The 21283-nt window shown below is 42.2% G+C and overlaps 1 protein-coding gene across 1 annotated transcript in view; it reads right to left on the bottom strand.

The window, feature by feature from the left end:
- Vps41 (VPS41 subunit of HOPS complex) overlaps positions 1 to 21283 on the bottom strand; it is a 147228-nt gene that overhangs the window by 25710 nt on the left and 100235 nt on the right. Inside the window, exons 11-16 of the mRNA XM_003469953.5 lie at positions 12267 to 12364; positions 8868 to 8997; positions 7131 to 7246; positions 5746 to 5802; positions 3129 to 3190; positions 1754 to 1835 (exon numbers count right to left, since the gene is read on the bottom strand). Of these exons, the coding sequence (XP_003470001.2) occupies positions 1754 to 1835; positions 3129 to 3190; positions 5746 to 5802; positions 7131 to 7246; positions 8868 to 8997; positions 12267 to 12364 (545 nt within the window). The remainder of the gene's footprint in view (positions 1 to 1753; positions 1836 to 3128; positions 3191 to 5745; positions 5803 to 7130; positions 7247 to 8867; positions 8998 to 12266; positions 12365 to 21283) is intronic.

Here is a 21283-nt window from a genome sequence, read left to right as displayed (position 1 = left end):
TATGCAGAAAACATAAAAGTGTACGATTACTTTAAAAATTTAAGGCAGCTAGGCATGGTGGTGCCTGCCTGTAATCCCAGCACTCAGGGCACTGAGGCAGGAGGGTTGTTGTGAGTTTGAGGCCAGCTTGGGCTACTAGTGAGTACAAGGCCAGCCTGATGTACACATTGAGATTCTGTCTCAAACGACAGAAAAAAAAAAATAATGTAACACAGTACTTTATAAAGTTATTCTGAAAACATTCAGATAAACTACTTTCTAGTCACAAATCAGAATTTTCAAAAGTATAAGATATTGCAAAACACAACTTCTTACATGATCAAAAGGTATAGTTCGCATGTATTCATCTTTCCTTAAGTAAGTATTGATCATTAACATACAATCTTTTGAAATTAGGAAAAAACACACATCACATTCTTAGAATGCTGTTCAGTTTTCTTCTAGCACCCTATGTACCACCTCCTAATAGGCTGGGGAAGGAAACTGGGGACAGGCCACCAAGGTGACCATACCCAAGGGGCAGAGCCCCAGAGGAAAGTCATGCAAAGACTTCGATAAAAGGAACCACAGGATGAGAGAAAAACTTCCCAGCAGCAGCCCAACAAATCCAATGAGAGTAACTGTGATTTGAATAAAGTACATTCAAATTTGAGGCCAGCCTGGGCTATTTAGGAATTTGGTGAGATACTCTTTCAACAAAACAAAAGGCTAGAAACTAGGCCTGGTGATGCACACCTGTAATCCCACCATTCTTGGAAGCTGAGGCAGGAGAATTACAAGTTTAAATCCAGCTGGCACAATTTAGTGACTTTGTGAGACTCTTTCAAATAAACACATAAATAAAGAAGGGATGGGGATAGAGCTCAGTGCAAAGGCCTTGAGTTTACTCCCTGCTTCCAAAATAAATTCATGATTCTAAAAGAGTATTCAAAGACTCACAAATACCCGAATGTTGTACGCTAAGTTTAAAATTTTAAAAACTGAAACAAAATCATTAGAATAGTGCAAATTTCACCTCCTAGTAAATTGCTTCAAAATACAATAATTCTTCATAAGTTTGAAAGAAGTCTTATGTTTTACAATCTATTGAATGAAATCACACCTTTTTTCTGAAGTTATTTTCCAAAAAGAACATGAAAACTTCATCTAAATCTAGAGAGAACTGCAGAGGTAAAAACTGAACATATAACAAATGTAACATTATTTTAGATACAAACATAAATTATGAACTAGGTTGTTATGGCTTGTGTCTAGAGGTCCCCCCAAAGCCTCATGTGGTCCTAAGTGAGGCTTTTCACAGGAAGCTGGATCTAGTGTATAACACTGGGATTGATTTACGGTGCAGTGACAGGATTAAGTGTGTGAGTGCCACCCATCCTAAAGGCGAGTAGCCTGGATAAGATACAAGGGGCAGACAGAGTCCTCACTTGTTGCTTGCTTTGCCTGTTTTCTGCCTGCCATGAGCTGTTTCTCCACTGCAATGCCTCTCTGCCATGCTACACTGCCTTGAAGCCAGCCAACTTTGGAAACCTTTATAAGCAAATAATTCTTCCCTCTTTAAATGTGGGTGTTAGGTATTTTGTTCCAGTAATGAGAAAAGTAACTAAGACATAGCTTTATATTTTGAAATTAGTTTCTAAAAGTTTAATTTTTCCTTCCCACTGAGATATTTCCCAATAAAGAACCATCACTGTCTTTATTTCCACCTAAATATACCACATGCAAACATTAAGAGTTATTAAACTCTGCTTACCTTAAGCTGGCCAATTTCTTTAAATTTATAAACTTCATATTCCCAGAGTGCTGTATTTTTCCCAAGAATTTTCTGACATTTGCTGGCAATAAAAATATTCCAAAAGAAAGTATTAAAAAAATAGAACAAATGAATATGTCCTCTAGTGGTTTGGATAAATCTCTCTTCACAGGGTTCTGAAAATTTCTATTTTGTGCTAATGAACAAACACTTGAGCACAAAAATCATAAAAATTATACAGAATACTTGTAATAATGGCTTTTTTCAGAAGTCTACAACTAGGGCTTTTCCCAATAGTTTCCCTGTTCTGAGCTTCCTGTGTATCCAACTGAACACTGCTGGTTTGGCTTGAAAAACCAACCATACCCCAGAGTGCAAGACTTTTCCTGAGTGGCTTTAAAAATAGGCTACAAAACCCAATTTTAGGACACCAGTACCCTAAACCAGCATACAACGTGGAGGACTATTTGTGTCTGAATGAAACACATCTCCTTAAATGCTCTCAGGGGCTGGGACAGGCCTGCAGGTCACATTATAGGATGCCACAAGGGATCATGTGATTGAAGGACTCTATGAGAGATCCTCACATAAAACATGGGACCATTGTGTTTTCTGTACACACAGTCTGCCACAACTTAGGTGTGACCACTGCCACGTCCCTGCAGCTCTCCTGCTGGGAAACAAGTCTTCCTGTACTGTGAAGAATGGCACTTTCTGTCGGACTACTTTCAGAGGAAGCTTACAGGCGAACAGCCCCAGACATCAGAGGACACAATGGGATCTGGTGTGCGGAACACAGGGTAGGTTGCTCGCTGTCCAGTACAAGGAAGGTAACACTGGCTTCTGGGGAGCCCATTAGAAAAGGCACCCTAAGCTCTAGTTCCATTCCTGTAACCCAACCTGATGCAGAGGCAGGGTCCCCTGACCCTGTGGCTGCTGCAGGAACTGGGGCTGGGGTGCATGCTGACATTCTGGTCACCATGTGTGGCATGGCAGTTCTCTGGTCACTACACCTGCTACACAGTGCTTTAGCTCTGACTCCAAAGTCCAAACACTCCTGTGGCTCTATGAAACTGGAGGGCTAACTTGCTAGCTTATAAGCAGGGACAATCTCAGAGCCTTCATGGTTCTTGATACTCATCTCATTAAATAATGAGAAAACCGACTGTCCTTTGGTGGATGTGAGTCAGTAGTTATAGAAATGATATAGTTGAGTCTGGTTAAAATCACCAACAGGCGAAAATTACCCTTGTTAGCTGGGAGGGAAAAGAAGCCAAGAAAACATTTGTAAAGTACAAAAAATGGTTTGCTGTTGTTGTTATCTTTGGCCAATGCTGTTTACATTAATAAATAATCATGAAAATGTCATTATTACCGTGCTGCTATGTCGTAGTCACCCCTCTCCATCAGGTGGTTTATATATGCCAAGCCAATATCCTAGGGAAAATCAGATGGAAGAATCTCATGATCCAGGAACAGCTGGAAGGCTGAGTCACAGCTCCTGAGCAGGCCATGACATTAGGGACCCACTCGTCCCTCTGACTGCAACCTGTTTATGGGTCTTAGTCTGCTGCATGCAACCATGCTTAGGTCTTCCTTTAGCATCTTCATATTAAATGTATTTGCTTTCTCATACATGTTAGAATTCATAGTTCTTGAACAATAAAGTGTTACGTTAAAGGATTCTATTTTGCTGCAAGAGATTTTCAAATCTGCGATAGTAGCAACACCAATTAAGAACTTTATGTAAACATCAGATAGAAAATTCTGTTTCCTGAGCCTTTATCTACAAAATGTGAGCTGTCTCCTCTGTCCCAAGTCTGAAGACATAAGAAAAATGAAATGACAGACCACCAGATTAAGGGGAAATGTGAAAATGAACTAAGAACACCAGGTTAACTCAAAGCCATCCATTTGCAGATGAAGAAAGCAGACTGGAAGCAAGGAACGGACTGGCGTGAGAGGGTTCATGCTTATTCACCCATTCCACCTTGGTACTTAAAGGATTTGGGGTGGCCAGTATCCCCAAAACATAAGAGGACAGCTCAATGTCCCTGGGATTCTCCACATGAAATACTATTTCCACCTGAAAGCATTTTCATGAGAAGCTTAAACTCAGAATATATAATAAAACTTGGGTTTTATCTTTTATTTAATGAACAGAAAGTGTGTGTGGAATGTCTTCCCGGATATGGGAATAGGCAGGAGCCACTTCTTCCCTGGATACCTGATACAGGGTTATACTATATGAGAAGAAAAGAAATCTGCGGGAGGGCAGGCCCATCTCAGTGGAGGGAAACACCCACAGTTTTTAATTTATTTTTTTTTCTGAGTCCTATGTAAGAAATCATATCTAAATCCACCAGAACCTGAGTGAAGCCAGGGTGTCCCTTGTCTCCGAAAACCAGCCATGTGTCAGTGTCTGTGGTGGGTCTTTCAGTCAGGTTTCAGAGCCAACCCTCCCACTCTTTCTCCTCACATCCATCCCTTCTTGTTGTGCAGCTCGCTCTGTGATCCCCGCCTTGGTACACGTTCCCATCGACCTGGTTTCCATCTCTTCCCTTGGCGCAAGCGTGTTTAAGTGTCTCTTACACAAAGCACAGATGGACAAACACTACTTTCATATCAGCACATCTGGGGTACTCTCTGGATTTTAGACCTGCTTACTGCATTAACCTAAGCATCTGCTCTTTACCTGAATCTCTCTCAGCTCTCCTGACACACCCTTCCTCAGGCTGGCCCCAATCTGTTTTATATGCATCATTTCTTGACTGGCAGCATACTGTGGGTTCCTCTGCTCTCTAACACTAAGCACGTGCCTTGCGGGGCACAGAGGTGATCCAAACTCAAGCGTTCCACCTACACTGTAAGTAACACTACTGAATTCATTTAGAATCACATTTCTTTCCTGGGATCCACCTCCTAGGACTTCCCTGTCCTTGCTGACTCCATGCAGTCTCAACGCACCTTGGGCAGAAGTCCCCCGGCTGGCCCACGTCTCAGCCAGCCTCCCTCACAGAATCTCAACAAGGAGACCTCGGAAGTGAACGTGGGAGCGTAAACTTCTACAAGTCCCCAGTGGAACTAGGTTCCTAACTGCCTTAAGGATCTGGGTCTGGCTGCCCATGTCTGAATCCCCCAAATGACCCCTGCTCCAGGCAAGCAGGCCACACCTTCCACTCTGTGCCCTTCAGACACTGCACTAAACTGCCATCTTTTGCTTCCATTTCTGAAGAATTCCTGCTTGTTCCCCACAACGCGTGACAGAACAATCAAGGATGCTCTGACTTTCTCTCCTCTCCATTCCTACATTATTAGTTTTGTGCACTCTGGAAATGGGACTAGTACGTGGAGTTCTGTAGAGGAGTTTGGAGTGGGGAAAGTGCAGGAGGAAGGAAGTTAAGCTGAAACTCAGTCAGAAAGATTAAGGTTCCAGTTCCCTCGTATCACTAAGGGCGCTGTGCTAGATGATCTCCGCGGAGCCCTTTCAGGCAAAGGACGTGGTTCTGTCTGCTTTCCATCTACACATTCACTGTCAAGTTAGCAAAGAGACTGGCTTTCAGTTACTGTATTTTTCCAGAGTCCAAAATGTACTAGAAATGTATCTGATGCCCTCGTTTAGTCTCTGTAACAAAATCAATCAAGTTTGTTTTAATGGAGATACTGACACCATCTCTTTTGATAAATGCTGTGATAACACGATTTAACCTATCATTTAAAGAAACTTCTACACACATAACTGGAAAGCTCTGTATTGAAAATATATTTTGCAAATACAATTTTGAAATTATCTAATACATCTCCTAGCAGGTGTTTGAGTTTTTAGTTTACAGGTAGAAATGTATTTGATGAGATGAAATATTCTGACCTCACAGGTTAGAAAATAAGTTTGAAATACAATCTGAGAGGAACCTGCTCTTTTCAAATTACTTGTGGTCTCATTAGAATTTATTAAAAGTAAGATTACGTGTCCAAAAAAAATGGCAACTTACCAGAATCTTATGTCTTTTAATGTTCCTCTGGCTAATTTCAGCTGCCATCAAAGCTTCCTATGTTTACACAAGCATGATAAAAGGAGTAGAAAAAAGGGAGAGAATGGGAGAGAAAGATACTGTGGTTACAAACACTACATTATGTTTTAACATTCTGGACATATGAATAAAAGTCCCATTTTCCTGCAGCTTCTGCTTGAAGTACTGGAATTTTTAATGCTACGGTTGAATGAACTCATGAATTCAAACTCAAACAAAGGCACTCAACCAAAATGAAGACTTCTTTCATTTCCATTTGAATTCACTCCACATTACAATAGTGGAATCACATTTCATATACAAATCAAAATAAAGCAAAATCTCCTAATGTCAAAGCCACAAAGGCATCTGTTGCTGTACCTCTGTACGGCATACACTTGAGGGACAGACACACTGGGGAGCGGGGGGGGGGGGGGGGGGGGGGGAGAAGGGGCCACTTTTCCTTCATGTTTCGGTGAAAGTAAACTACAGGCATGTGTTTCTATGCATCTACAATTAAGCTTGGAAAATCTCTTGATTTTGTTTTTATTTTGGAAAGTTTACAAGTTTCAGATTAACATAATAATATAAAACATAAAATCACTTAAGCAATGACTGTATCTAAAGCAATATGATCATAACTAGGTTATGAACCAGATAGCAATATCCAGAGTCTATACCAGTGATGGCAAACCTTTCAGAGCTTCCAATAACACGAACAGATCACTGTAGCACAGTGTCATAGGTTTGCCACCACTACTGAACAGTACAAATTAAAAATCTGTTTTCTTCTCCAGTTCTTTCCAGGTAATTTAGACTTCTAAACCAATATAGTATCTTTGCAGCTATTAAACTGAAAAAAAAATTCTTGACTTAAAGTCATTTGGGGCATTATTTGTTCAAATTTTAAGATTTTTTGAAGTAGATGATATCATCCTACCCAAAGTAGTAGTTCAAATGATCTAAGTAAGCTTAAATTTGGTAGATTGGGTAGCTCTACTTTCATATACAAAATAAGGAGAAAAGGAATGATTTCACTAAACTATCCAAATTGCTCTGAAAGACTCGCTCTACTTTAACTTCCTTGAAAAAAAATCAAAATAAAAACTTCAGTAGACTGTGGCTACCTCCCTCCCTCCTCCCTCTACCACTACCTGCCCCCCATAACAGGAAAGCCAGTAACCTGCAACCTCCTTGCAGTGTGTTCCTTTACTGCTGTGAAGGCTACTGAGGAGTTAGCAGCGTCCTAGGTATTGCTGGCTTGGGGTACCCTGCTTCAAGTAAACGTAAGATTTGCTACAAAGATCTTTTATCCTCTCTCTGTTCCTGACAAGGCAATACTTTAAAGAAATTAAAATCGAAACTACTTCATATTTCTTCTTCTCGAGGAGCCAGTCGATGTGATCATCCTGGTCTCGCTCCTTGGCCACCACGACATCTCTGGGACTCACAATGTAGAAGAGTGACTCCCCTTCAGAGAACTCTAGAGGGGAGAGAGGAGAAGTGGGCGACTGCACAGTACACAGCATGCCGGAGGCTCGGGGCCCCACTCAGTCCACCAATTTCAGGGGGAACAGGAACTGGTTTATCTCTGCAGTGAGCGTGTTTGGTTCTGAGGGAATGCCAGGAAAGGAGGCATAATATACTTCAGTGCTTTTCAGTAAATTTAAGTGTAAAATTATGAGGAAGAGGAAGCAAGAAAGGTGGGCAAAAAGGAGGGAGAGTAAAAGAAAATATACACTACAAGACCTAAAAAATAAGATGAGCCTAAAATTCTATATTTAATATACTAACACTCTGACTTCAGATGACAAATAGTACTCAAAATTTTCCATGTCTGTTGCATGATCAGAATTTATCTACAGTACATAAACTTTACCTATGGTCACTTGCAGCACTGTTCTATTTTTTAAAGAACAATTACACCCTGCAGTTGGTGATAAATGTTTCCTTCTCATCAAGGTCAAGGCCATTAAAAGCATAAATGACAGGTGCCCGACCTGGGGGACATAATGTATCATTTCAGCATGTTGTGTCCAATGACAATGGAGAGTGTTTCTTGCAGAATTCAATCATAAAACCTGTTCAGAAGAGTGTCTCAGTGGGTGGCCGACTTTGCTCTGAGCAAAATATCTACAGTGGACGCATTTGGTGGCCAATCACAGGTGCTTCTTGCCAAATCTGAATATACCCTCACATTTCCCACTTATCACAGGGCTTCTTATAACAAAGCTCAAGCACCTATAGACTATTTCTTCATTTCTTTGACCGAAATGAGAACTGAAAATATTCTTACAAAAAGCCAGCTGTTTTTAGTTCAGGAAAGAATGCCTAAGAAGCCCAACTGTTCCATTTTCCTCAATGCATTGTATAGGAAATGACGCTCCAACACGGACGTCCTCGTGTGGCTGGGCAGCAGGCGCCTCCTTTAGTTCCTGAGCAGTGAGTGACAAATGCAGTCACCCCCTCACTCCAGTCTTCACCCAAGGTCCAGGCAGACTGGGGGCTCCTCCTGGGTCCCGGGGCTCAGTCACAGTCAGAAGCACCACCTTGCCGCCATCCCAAAGGTAGAGTTGGGATGATCCAATACCATGGTCACACTGCTTGATATTAACTTAAGTGTCACGTGACTCTTCAGGACAACAGAAACAATACAACGGAAAATGAGGAGCCCACTTCTTATCTCTGTGCTAGTCTTAGCTCTACCTCCCCCTCTGCTACTAAGCATTCAGGTGAGCTCTGCAGTATCTCTGGGACTAGACGCTCTGGTTCCTAACAGAGGAGATCAGCTCAGATAGTCTTTGATACCCTTTCAGCACCTTGATTTAAATTCCTCATGTGGCTGCATAGGCCTGTAATCTCAGCACTCTGGGAGGCTGATGAGGCAAGAGGAATACAGGTTTCAGCCCAGCCAAAGTGGCAGGAATAAAGTAAGATCATGTCTCAAAAACTAAAAAGGGGGCTGAGGATTCAGTTCAGTGTGAAGGCCACGGCATAACAAATAAATGAACAAATAAATACATAAATTTCCCTTTGTGTGAGTTGAATGTTGAACAGAAAATCCCGTACGAAGTGCGAGGAGCCAGATCTCCCGTGATGCTCACCTAAATGATAATCCCTGCACTCATTCTCCTGGAAGCCCCTGACTGTCAGAGCGTCAGAGGAGATCTCCTCGCAGGTCTCGGGGAGCGGCTGGATGATGTCCAGTCTCGGCCTGGCACAGTATTCTCTTTCCTAGGGCAGAAAGACAGGGAGAGGCTCACTTTAATTAATTAAAGTAGTTGTATGCAATAAATCATGCAACTGAATTCACGTTGGGCATACTTGCTTTGGCCTCATCATCCTGGCCCACATAACCCTTTCTGACTGCCCTTCATGGACAGCTGCTCACACTGTCCCATTTTCTGACTTTTTTTGGTGAGATAAACAGGGCACCACAGCCTATTCTACCCCAGAAAAACGGTGGCCAAAAACAGTGACTTAGTTGATTTCATTGCATCTTTTCTACGTGAATGTGAGGAAAAGCAAATAAAAGCACTCCATCAGCCTGGCAAGCTGAGATGCTAAAGATGCAGTCAACTGCCAACCCCATCTTGCTGAGATGATGGAAATGCTCTACGTTTGCACCAACAAGGTAGACACTTGTCAGAGGCAGTTATTAGGACACACGAACTGTTATCAGTGTGACCAAGAAATCTAACCTTTAATGTTATTTGATCTTAGCTAGTTTAAAAGTAAGCAGCCATGCACAGCTGTAACCATAGTTTTGGACAGCAAAGTTCTAGAAGAAGACAGAGAAGAAAAGATGAGATAACATTTGCTGAGGACCTGTGGTGACTCAACAAATCTAGCAGGGGATTATATACAAGCTGCTCATAGGATACTAGAATGAACAATGCAAAGTAAAGTATTATCATTCCTAATTACACAGAGAGGAATTAGGATAAAACAATAACTAAGGTTAAAGCTGAGTAAGTCAGAGGTAAGAGCAAAATACATAGGAAAACTAGGACTTAAAAGTGAAGTGTGCTTTCCTTTAAACGTTAATGATCTATAAGGATTTGGCACAGGAGCATAAAACACGCACTTAAATTCAGGTTGAAACTAACAATTTCTCCAGCACTTTGACATTGACATTGGGAAGACACAGATGAGAAGGACTAAATGGGGAAAAAGAAATTCAGAACTATAAAGGCTCTCTCAATTTCCTAAATGAAGTAATAAACCTGGATTTGCTGACCAATTTTGTTAGGAAAACTGAAAAGCAATTACATGAGCTCCCCATCTCATACACCAAAACATTCCAAAAATAAAGCAGCACCTATAAAAGGTCAGCCAGTGGGACAAAAAATAAAATATTGTATAGTATAATTTAACAGATTTATGAAGAAGTGAGAAAGTCTCTCAATTTTAAAGCAGAAAACAAGTCAAGGCAAAACTGAAAAATTTTAATAGTTAAAAAAACTGAATATAATAAAAAGGATAAAGTCAAAACCAAAGTGGTCAAGTAGAAAACATATCTGAACAACAACGATCAGTACCATCTCACTAGAAAAATATAAAAAATCTCCTTTATACATGGAAGAGAAATATTGGTATGTGATTCATTTTACAACCCTTGTTCCTGGTCAAACAGGCTGCGAGGAAGCAATGGACTTCCCACACCGGGGATCTGCTCTGATGATCACTGAGCCCTGGTGCTGACAGTACGTAACACAACGTGCTTTACCGATGAACAAAAGCAAAGCGAAACACTGGGGAACAGCCTGCTAGATTAAGGGGTACCCACCTAGCGAACGCTGTGAGAGGAGATCGCGTGTGCACATGGAGTGAAGGAGCAACACGCATCAAGGAGAGCAGGGAGAGGAGTCAGGGGCTGGCACCACACCAGCGCAGGCGGGTTCGTAAGAGGCATCACATGGGAAATATTTCAGAGCTAATACTGAATGATGAAAAAGTAAATTTTATTTAATGGAGCCAAATGTCTTTTCAATATGAAAAGAGAAAGGGGGGGGCAATGGCCTGAAGCCAGCCACTTTATTCCTTTTGCTTTAAATTTTTATTAGCTTATTCTGTGTTTAACGATTTAAGGTGCACTTTGGTGATAGATAAAATGAGCCTCTAAATACACTGGGACAAACATTTTAGGTCATCGCCAATGCTTTCACTTCTTCCTCTGAAAAAATTTTATTTTCTAATTTGCTCTATAGGGCTGGCTTTTCTTTAGTTTTTATTTCTTTCCAATACTCTCTTTTATTAACAAACGTTTCCTTTCTTCCTATCCTCATTTTTTGTCAGTTGTTTATTACGCTTTCCCTTTTCCATTTTACTGCTTCATTCCTGAATTCTTTCAATCACATTCTCCGTCTTCTCCACATTCTTTATCAAAAAGCATTCTATTTACCCCCTCAGGAGCCACTGCTGTTCTTTACTTCCAAAAATAAATAATAATAAACTGATGTCCTGCACCAGGGCTAGAAGCCAACCCTATCGATTTTAGGAGGTTGGAGTGTTCACTTAGGTCTACGGCACCGCATTGCCTAGCAACATGGGCACCCAGAGCTCCAGTTACTATAGTGATGGCTCTTAACGCAAGTGCTCGCTCGGGGAAGTGCTCAAGTGCAGCTACAACTCCAAAACAAGGGCTCCCAGGGCCTTTCTCCCCCATTTCACTCTGTGCCATTTGAGGGGGAAATAAAGGAAGATATGAACAATGAGCACTCACTTACCATAAAGGGCTAGAGCATCAGTTGCAATTTCTTTTATATACAGCAACCAAATGAAAATTCTGTGCAATAAAACTCTTGTTTGTGCCTTCAAGCTGCCTACACCATCCTCTTTGTGGCAGCACCCTGGACTCTGACAATACAGTCAGGCTGGTGAGGGGCTTCACAGGGACACCAAGTGCACCGGCCCCTCTGCTGGACCCCAGTGACGCTGGCTTCATCCCAGACCACCTCATGTTTCTACTGGCCACAGGTCTCAATATACTGTCATTCATCCTGACAACTGAGAGTTAGCATCAGCTCATTTCAAAGCAACGATCAAGCTGCTCGGAATCACGAGGCCACTGGGAAGCAAACAAAAAATGTGTCGGGACCACAGGAAATAAGCAAGGGCCTTTCCATAATTCTCTCTGACCACAGGGACCCCTGTTGTTGCAGCCAATCAACTTCACTGCTGTTATTTCTGCTAATGTGCAGTGTCAGCTCAGTTTCTTTGCCTTTCAGCAAAAGGAATCCTTCGTTGCGATCTACTAAAATACCAAGAGACTGATGAAATAAAGAAGAAAAAAAATGCCTCTCCTCTTTGCTCAGCGAAAGGAACAAAGACAGGCGATGAGAGGAGCCTCTGAAGGTAAACACGCTAGGTCTCTGGGGTCACCTCCACTGTCTTCTTTTAGGGGTCAGGAAGTTCTGCCCAGATGACAGACAGGTAAAAAACTAGGGTGTGATTACAAACCAACCCCCAAGTTCCTCTGCAACTGAGGAGAAAATAATTACCGTCTTATCTGAAAGCTCCTTTACGTAGGAAAGCACAACGAGCTGGTCGCAGAGAGGTGCAAGTCCACTGATGTAGAACTCAGTTTCGAACTGAGACACTGCAAAAAAGAATAGAGGAAGAAGACTCATCATGAAAAAGGAGCCAAAAGCAACACCAGCACGCATCAGTTCAGATGCCAGGTAGATCCTTTTAAAAAAGAAATGATCCATATTTAAGGAGATGGAGGTGCCAACTAGTTTGAGTGGGTCAGTGGGCACTGTATCCATGTATCAAACCATCACTGTGCCCCAGAACTACGCACAATTAGGTGTCAGTGTAAACTGGTAACATAAAGGGGCACAGTTAAACCTAGTTTTGCTATGTAGCATGGAAGATGCTTCTCTGTAATCAGGACTGAGAAGGCTATGTGGGAACTGAGACTAGAAAATTTTTATCATCAACAAAAATGAATCCTGGGACAACATGAGTGAGGCTACCCCAATGCAGTTAAAAAAACCAAACAAACCATATAGTTCAATTACATCAAGCACTCTGGCGCCCACAATGGAAACTATCACTAATTACAATACTATATTTTTCAAATGCTCAAGTTTGTTTTCCAAAACTAGGGCATAGAGTAGCACAATAGTCACAAAGAATGCTCTCAATAAATTGTAAAACACAATTTTTTATTTTGGCATTAAATAAAAAAGGGACATACACATTACATTCTGATCAGGCATCATTATTTCTTTAGTAAAATAAAGGTTGGAGAAAAGCTTCCCTTTTAAAGAAATAGTCTGTTTAAAATTCAGAAGAAATCTGACGTCATTCAGGAAGTGAGTTTCATTACACTGTGCTCTAAAGATGTGACAGAAGCTCAGTGGAAGAAGCATAAATATTACTACACCACGATCCTAATGATTAGTTGCTGTAAAACAGAAATAACTGTTATTTTGAGACAATGAGTTTTGGGGTCACTTGTTACACAGCAGAAGTGAGCTGACATAATAATAGTACAAGAAGGAATTCTTCCAGGAGTCATAAGCTGCACTCAGAGATCCAGTTAGGAGTAAGCTCTCTTTTGGATTCATCCATTTCCTAAGAGTTTCTTGATTCAGAAGGTCCCCACAGCTCTGGGATCAACTGCACCTAGTTAACGTTTACAATGAAATTATTCTTTTCCCTGTAGAGGAACTCAGTGAATCACACTGAAAACTACTGAAGGTGGAATCAGGAAATCTCAGTTGTAACTTCTACTAACCTGAACCTGAACAAGCCATTTAACTTCCCTGGGTTTAACTTTTCCCATCTATGATATATAGGAATGAGAGTAGAAACAAAACTCCTAACAGACGGGATGTGGGCTACCCAGCTTTTCTTCCTCCTCGCCCTCTGCCCTGCATAGGACTCAGTCTCCCTTGTCTTTGCCAGTCTTTGTTTTCTCTGTACACAAATTTTTTTGCAATGTAACTTTCTTTTTCTTTTTTCTGTACTAGGAATGGAACCTGAGACCTTGTGCTTGCCAGGCAGGGGCTGATGCAATTTAAAGTCCACACTAAAACAGATGACAAAAATTTCCTAAATCATTAACAGCATAAACTTTAAGAAAGTATTTCTTACACTTTGTCCTTGATTAGATCATGGAGTCTTGGCAAAAATTATAAAATGAGGTCTACACGTAGCTTCTGGCCCCAGTTCCCCAATCAACAAGGCAGAGATGGACATGCCCAGGGCAGCCAGGCTGAAGACATCACTGCACTGTGTGGAGGAAGGGACGGGGGGTGGTGGTGGTGGTGGTGGTGGTGGTGGTGCGCTGGAATGTTCCAGAAGCTGTTGAACAGCATGAAGCCACAGGACCCAGAGATGGAGAAGGTGGAATATCACCCCTTAGAAGACTTACTATACAGGCAAATGAAGAACAAGAGGTTTGGGTTGCCATCACTCTGACTGGCAAAATGGGCATGAGTTCAATTTACCAAATCAAGATCCATCAGTTTCTCTGCCAGCAACCTGGGCGAAGAACGAAGAATCACAACGCTGCAGAAACTCTTCTTTGTCAGGAGGATCCCTAGGAGGCCGGGGGTGCTTGTTTGTCATAAGCACCCACAGAAAATATCACTCTATCACAAAACGTGATGGGGGAGCCAGGTATCCTCTGAGAAACCAATCGGGCTGTCCCGGCTCATCAACAGGCAGTGCCAGTCCCTCCAAAAAGTAACCAAGTGTTTACCGAGGCCTGAGTCTTATGAATGAACTTTAAGACACAGAACAGATAGGCTAGAAAACAGACCTACCCAAATCTTCCCTCCTCAACATTCCCATTCCCTAGCCGGCAACGGCTTGCATGAACAAGACAGAAAACTTCATGGTCTCTAAGAGTATAGGAGAAACTCCAATAATGTGTTCTTGAAGAAAATGACATTGCAGAAGCAAGTTCTCAATTCCAGATACTGCTTAAGTATCAAACTCATCAGACTTTGCTACTGGAGCATTGGTAATAATTTTGATAGACTACAGAGCATAGTAGCAAATTACAACACTAATCATGTTATTTATAAAAGAAGATTTTGAGGACAAAATGACATTATCAAAATTTCCAGAGGCACAGAAACCTGTTACCCACTTCCAGATAAAACTAAAACATTCTTTTTGTTAAAGTAGCTTCTTAATATCAACACACATCATCTTAAAGAAAACCAACCGCAGCTGTATTAACCCAGTGTGAATCACAAATCCAGAGTTCTAAATGGCTGTTTATCTTAGCTGTGAGATCTCTACCATGCAGCAATTCATCTCCATTAACACCCACTAGTAATGAAATCATGCTTTAAAAAGCCTCATTACTAATTATTAATAAACTGCTTGTTTATGGAATAGCAGCAGCAATTCTGCCTTAAAACAAGTCATTACAGAAAGAATAGCAGGGTCTTGTTCTTCCATTATTCTTTACTAACACAGTAAAACACGCGTGCTTTTAGGTCTAAGATGATTCAATTTAGTTTTCATATTAATGCTGAATCCAAAGGCTAGCTGGAGACAGAGGAAACAATAGAAATTGGAAGAAAAAGATACTGAATGATAAGACTCATTCTTCTAAAGAACATGAAGAATATATATAAAAGTCTATGAGCTGACTTTGTTAAACATCTTCAGGTAATCAGTGGCTTTGTATTTCAAAATTTCAGTGAGCCAGTGAAAGTTTATTTATTTTCTCTGCAATTTTATTCTACTGCACAAAATAATAATTTTAATAAAAACCTTTTTTTCTCTCCTTAAAGGAAACACATTTGAATACCGATGATTTGTAAATCTAATGGTCTAATGGCCCACCTTTGAATGGATGATCCAGAAAAGATAAATCATGAAGAAAACAAAAACTAATTCTGTTGTGTTTACTGGACACAAAACAAACAGGAAGTAAAAGCTGGGGGATGGAAGAGAGAAACATGCGGTTTCCAGAAGGAGTCACAGAAGATGGGAGCTGTGCCTTGCAATGAGGTGACATGGGCAGTGCAGGGACAGCTCTGGGGGCCCGGTGCAGCAGCCACAGCCACAGGGTCTCACTGAAGAACTCAGGGTGGAGGGCATCATGGCTACAGCTGCCTTCCTCTTCATCACGCAAGGAAGACGGCCTCTGCCTCTGGTGTATTCCGGAGCACAAAGTACGCCTAGCCTTGGTGAGAAGAAGTAACGGGAAAGGAGACAGAGAGCGCACCCAGGAGGAAGAGAAAGAGAAAGTTTCAGAGGGCTGTTCACATGGCAATTCTGTTCAGCCAAGTCTCCTGGATCCAGAATGAGGATGAGACTAATACAAGTCTGTGTGTTCTGGATCCAGAAGAAAGGCTGGAGTTTCCGATCAATGCTGCCCAGCAGAAATCTAATGAAGGTCAAAAGCACGAATTACATATATAATTCTAATTAATTTTTCTGTTATCATGACAAGGAGCAAAATCTTTGCAAGAGGGGACATTTTAATAATGTACAAGGTGTAATTGAAAAGCACAATGATGTTTAAATTTTTTAAAAATAACAGTAAAAATGACATTGTCATTGACCCTCTCAAAATCCCCTCCCTTGTTTCAAATACACTTGTCCCACTGTTCCTGTCACTTTCTGACACAGCTCCAAGTATTCTTTTGCGAGTGACTTTAGCCGCACTGTCCTGGCTGCCTCTATGTCCTAAACTGACTCAAAGCGGTTCTCTTTCAAGGCCATTTGACTTTGGGGAAGAACCGGAAGCCACACAGTGCTAAGGGGGACGAGGCCACATTGTCCTGTGCCGTGAGCCTGCCCATCCACGGCACTCAGCAGCCGCATTCACTGAACTTTTGGTGAAGAATGAAAAGGCACTTTTGGGATTGCTTCAGGAAGTGGAAGAACAAGGGATAAGGTGTGTTCCAGACAAGAGAGAGGATTCTGAGTGGATTAGTGGCAACGTGTCTTTCACTATAATAATTTTTTTAAAATTTAAATATTCATCATATATTTTGTATTTACTGAAACATATCCACACTTTATCGTTTAATGTGTAATACTTTAGAAATTATTTAATGCGATTCTAGACTTTCTATTTTCATTCTAAGTTTTAAAAACCTAATAAATGCCACATCTCAAGCTGCCACCATGGAAACACCACATTACTAATATTCAGTGGCTTCATGTGATCACTGACTATTGTATTAGTGGAGGGTCACAGTCCCCAGGGTTTCCCTTCCTTCTCTTTAAAGTCCAGTAATTTTCACAAGACTGTGTCTTTTGTTGTTTGTTTTTCTGCACACATGCCGGAAGCTCTCCACCACTGAGCTACACACCGTCACCCCTCAACAGTGGAGCTGAACCCAGCACCCATGCCACAGCCAGCAGTTACCACTGAGCTCTGAAAGGTTCACTATCGCTGCCCTAGGATGTACCCAGATGTCACACATGGAGGGCGCTGGCTTTAGATACACAGTGTCTTCTTTAATTCATGGTTTTATGTTCTGGATTTTGGTCTCCGGAAGTGCTCTGGTTTTCCTATCACTGTGCTGCTCTATTTCCATGTGGTGTGGAGGTACAGTCTGGCAAGGACATCGATCATCTCCTTCCTTAAAAGGTGTGCACTGCTCTTGGCACTCTCCTGGTGCTTGCTGTGGGGAAGGTCACTATTCCTGTGCTTTCTTCCGGCCTCTTACAGCGGGAAGAGCCTGGCCCTCTCTGCTTTCTGAGATTGCCTGGCTCTACTCCTCCCCGCCTCTTCTCAGATCCTCTCTCTCCCTGGCCTGATGTGGCCCCATCCTGCCCTTCTTGTGCTCTGTCTTCTGCGCTGCCCTGGCTGGCAGGAGGCTCTGGATGCTCACTGTCAGGCTCAGAGGCACAGCTGGGCTGCAGCCCACAGCCCAATTCTCTGCAGCCAGGACAGCTGGCCCATGATGCCAGCTGGCGGTGCTGAGTTCTCATCAGATTAGTGGGGGTCCCTGCTCTCCACTGCTTTCCCCACACAGACGTGCAGCCAAGGCAGGTTCAGCCAGGCAGTGCTCTGCATCCACTGTCTACACTGCCCCAGCTTCCGGGCCACCTCACCATTTAATCTCACATCAATCGTGGGTGGTTTGTGACCTGCTTGCTCCATTTTACAAGAGGACACAGGCAGACTGGCAAATTATGCTGCCATTGCCATTACCCGCTTGGGATCCTCTATCTACAAAAGGCTACTGTGTCAGTGTTTTACTCCAGCTTTACATTACCCAGTGCAACGGAGCCACTGATGACACATACGCCCAGTCCCAGAATGACTGCCACAGCACTGAAAAAAGAATCAACAAAAAGAACTGTCTTGTGCCTTAGCCTCGGATCTCTGAAGGTCACTGACAACTTAATTCAATGAAGAACTCATCACGGCCCCTAAGATGCTCCAAGTATGGAGACTGAGACTCAGAGCCTGATCTAGAGAGTCTGTGTTTGTACAAAGACTCCACATGATACCCGCAACAACAGGAACCAACATAAAACAAGGGACAGCAGAGAGCCACAAAATTTAGGCTCCAGAAGTTGTGTATTAGGACACAAACAGTAATGATAATCTTGACTATAAAAAGTGTGTATAATGCAAAAGAATAATCCCTTCACAGTTTTTAAAAACAAAAAATATTAGATTGCAAATGATAAAAGTCAATATTCTATTCAAATTAAAAAATCATCCTCTAAATGTCAACTAGGTGATCTTACTATGTGTATACCCACACTTACAGGGAGATACTGTTTAAACCAAGAGACTTAACTAAACTTGTACTCAGGCTCTATATGTAGAGGGATATTTTACTGAGAAATGCAGTTATGAAATGTAGTAATCTCTTCAAAATAATTAAATAAGTCCTTTTTATATCTTTCCCCAAATTTTCTTCCAGTTAATTTGAAGAAACAATGAGTCTTCTGATTAAAAAAAAAAAATTACGGTATTTTTCTTTGTTACTGAGCAACTAAATATAGCAGCAATATTAATAAACGTTCCCATTTAATAAAGACATGAATCTCAAGATTCAGGGAGGCTGAGACAGGAGGGTAACACCCAGCCTGAGCAACTCAATCAAAATATTGTATATTCATACCTCATTTCACCATGACACCATTATTGTTATTTTATACATGCCCCAAAGCTCAGAGACTAAGTAACCTGACTAGCATCCCCTATTTAAACAGCAGCAGAAGTGATCTGAAGTTTTATTTTTCCCACTCACATTGGAAAATACAAGTTGGAACACAGAGATGTGCAGACTGGCCGTGTACTATGGTTACCAAGAAGAGAATTAAAGGCTGGACGAACCTCTGGAGACTGCCTGCACAGCCAGGGGTCCTTGCCCTTCTCTTGATGTTGTGCAAAAACACTGCAGGACACAGAACTTGTACTGCTTTTCTTGGGCCCTTTCTAGCTCCCTTTCATCCCCAAATGCCCATTAGCTAAATGTGACCTGGGAGGATTCGGCTTCTTTGTTGGAGTTAAGTAATAGGATAGCCTATCTCAGCTCCTTAGCCAGTGCTGCTTTCTTTTTTGTGATACTGGAGGCTGAGCCTAGCCAGGGCCTTTGCAGTGAGCTACATCCCGGTCCTTTCTATTGGAGACAGGGTTTCACCAAGTGTCTGTGAAGGCTCATGTTCAGATGCTACCTCAGAGTCTCATGTGGTCACAGATGGGGAGTTTCAGAGGTGGCTGGATCAGGGGGCGGGAATATGGGTGTGATACTGCGATTAAGGCTGTGGATAATGGAAGTGTGGGTGTGGGGGACCCCAATCGACAGGCTTGTAGCCTGGACGAAGGTAAAGGGACAGAAAGAAGGCAGACTTGCTGCTGCTCCTGTCTCCTGCCCGCTTTCCCATGGACTGTTTCTCTGGAATCACCCTCTGCCATACCACCCTGCCCTGGAGCCAGACGGCTGCGGACTGAAACCTACAAACCATGAGCTGAAATCAACCTTTCCTCCTTTAATTTTGGGTGTCCAGTATTTCGTCTCAGCAACGAGCAAAGTAACTAAGACAGCTGCCCAGGCTGGATGCAAACTTTTTATCTTCCAGGCAATGTCTCTCAGAGTGCTGGGAATATAGGCATGTGCCACCACACTTACCTGCTTCTATGATTATTAAAGAAAGAAATTTTAAAAAGCATGTCAAGCAATTTATAATAAAAACAATGACCTTGCATTGTCACATTCATTTTCAGGCCCCTTATGATACAGCCTTGTTCCCAGACATTCTTACCTCAGTCACCAGACTGGAAATAAAGCCCACAGATTTTTCAATGAATTTGGATGCTTTATAAAAGTGACTGCTGATAAATGAAAGTACATTTGGAAATCACAACCTTTCAACAGCTTCAGGGCTGCACTATGGAGCAGACATACTAGAGTAAAAGTGACTTCATAATGCTTCACACTCCCAAGTTGCAGAAAACACTTGAATCACAGAAGTAAACTGGAGAGAATGGCTGCTGGGAAAAACAACATCTACTGTCAATGAAGTGACAATGCTAAACTGATCCAATTAACTCATCTGCTAAGCGTCAGCACTCCGGAAGCAGCGAGGATGAGGAAGAAGAGCTCCTGAGTGAACTGCTGTCTATTGCTCAGAATAGTGCTTAGCGGAGCTGACAAGGATATTCCACACTGCCTACATAAAACAAGAGGAAATGCTCAACTAGCTCAGAAAGTCCAAATCAAACCTGGGCATGGTGGTGCACACCTGTAATCCCAGCACTCAGGAGGAGGCTGAGGCCAGAGGATAGCCACGAGTCTGAACTACACAGCAAGACACTGTCACTGTTTCTCTCTCTCTCTCTCTCTCTCTCTCTCTCTCTCTCTCTCTCTCTCTCACACACACACACACACACACGCACACACACACACATCTAAACCAGATAGCTGTACTTCATATTGTAAATGTAAACTACTTCAATGTACCACCTAAAGTCATACACTAAAAAAACAGCAAACCAGGGCTTTTCTGGTTTTAAAAGGGACTAAAACAATCACAATAACCTGGGTTCTGTTTTCTCTCTCTTTGGATGCCACCTAAGGCAAATGGGTTCTAGCAAGTCTCTGACAACTGGAACAGAAACAATGAAGGGCTGTCAATCTCAGAATAAAAGAGGTGAAATTATGGTTTCTGCTCTGCCATATGTGGTGCTTTTCTGAACCAAACTCAGAACACGAAATGACTGCACCTTCATCTCTTCTGGTTGTTCAGAGTAGAGGTGAGCAGACATTCCACTGAAAGATATGAGACTTTGTGAACTCTAGAGAATCTCTACCTGGGGATTGTACCTATGTATCTGGAATAGCCTCTTCTCCCCAGCTCCACTGGCACTGGGGCAGGAGACCAGGGTGTGGCAAACTGGCTGGGGAGCGGGGGTGACCTGCCAATCACAGAACCCCAGGAGATGTGCAAAACAGTGCCCAAAGCCCTGCATGCAGAACAATGAGAGTGCTCATCTTCAGTTCTTACAAGAACTCAAACAAGTTTGTGACAGGAGAGCCTACAGCGCCCCCAAGGAGTAGGAGATACAAAA

The sequence above is a fragment of the Cavia porcellus genome, unplaced genomic scaffold (assembly GCF_034190915.1).
Source record: "Cavia porcellus strain 051 isolate PalLab524CR breed Dunkin Hartley unplaced genomic scaffold, mCavPor4.1 scaffold_23, whole genome shotgun sequence".
Taxonomy (NCBI): domain Eukaryota; kingdom Metazoa; phylum Chordata; class Mammalia; order Rodentia; family Caviidae; genus Cavia; species Cavia porcellus.
The sequence above is the reverse complement of the archived record's forward strand: the minus strand, read 5'-3'. Positions and strand labels throughout refer to the sequence as shown.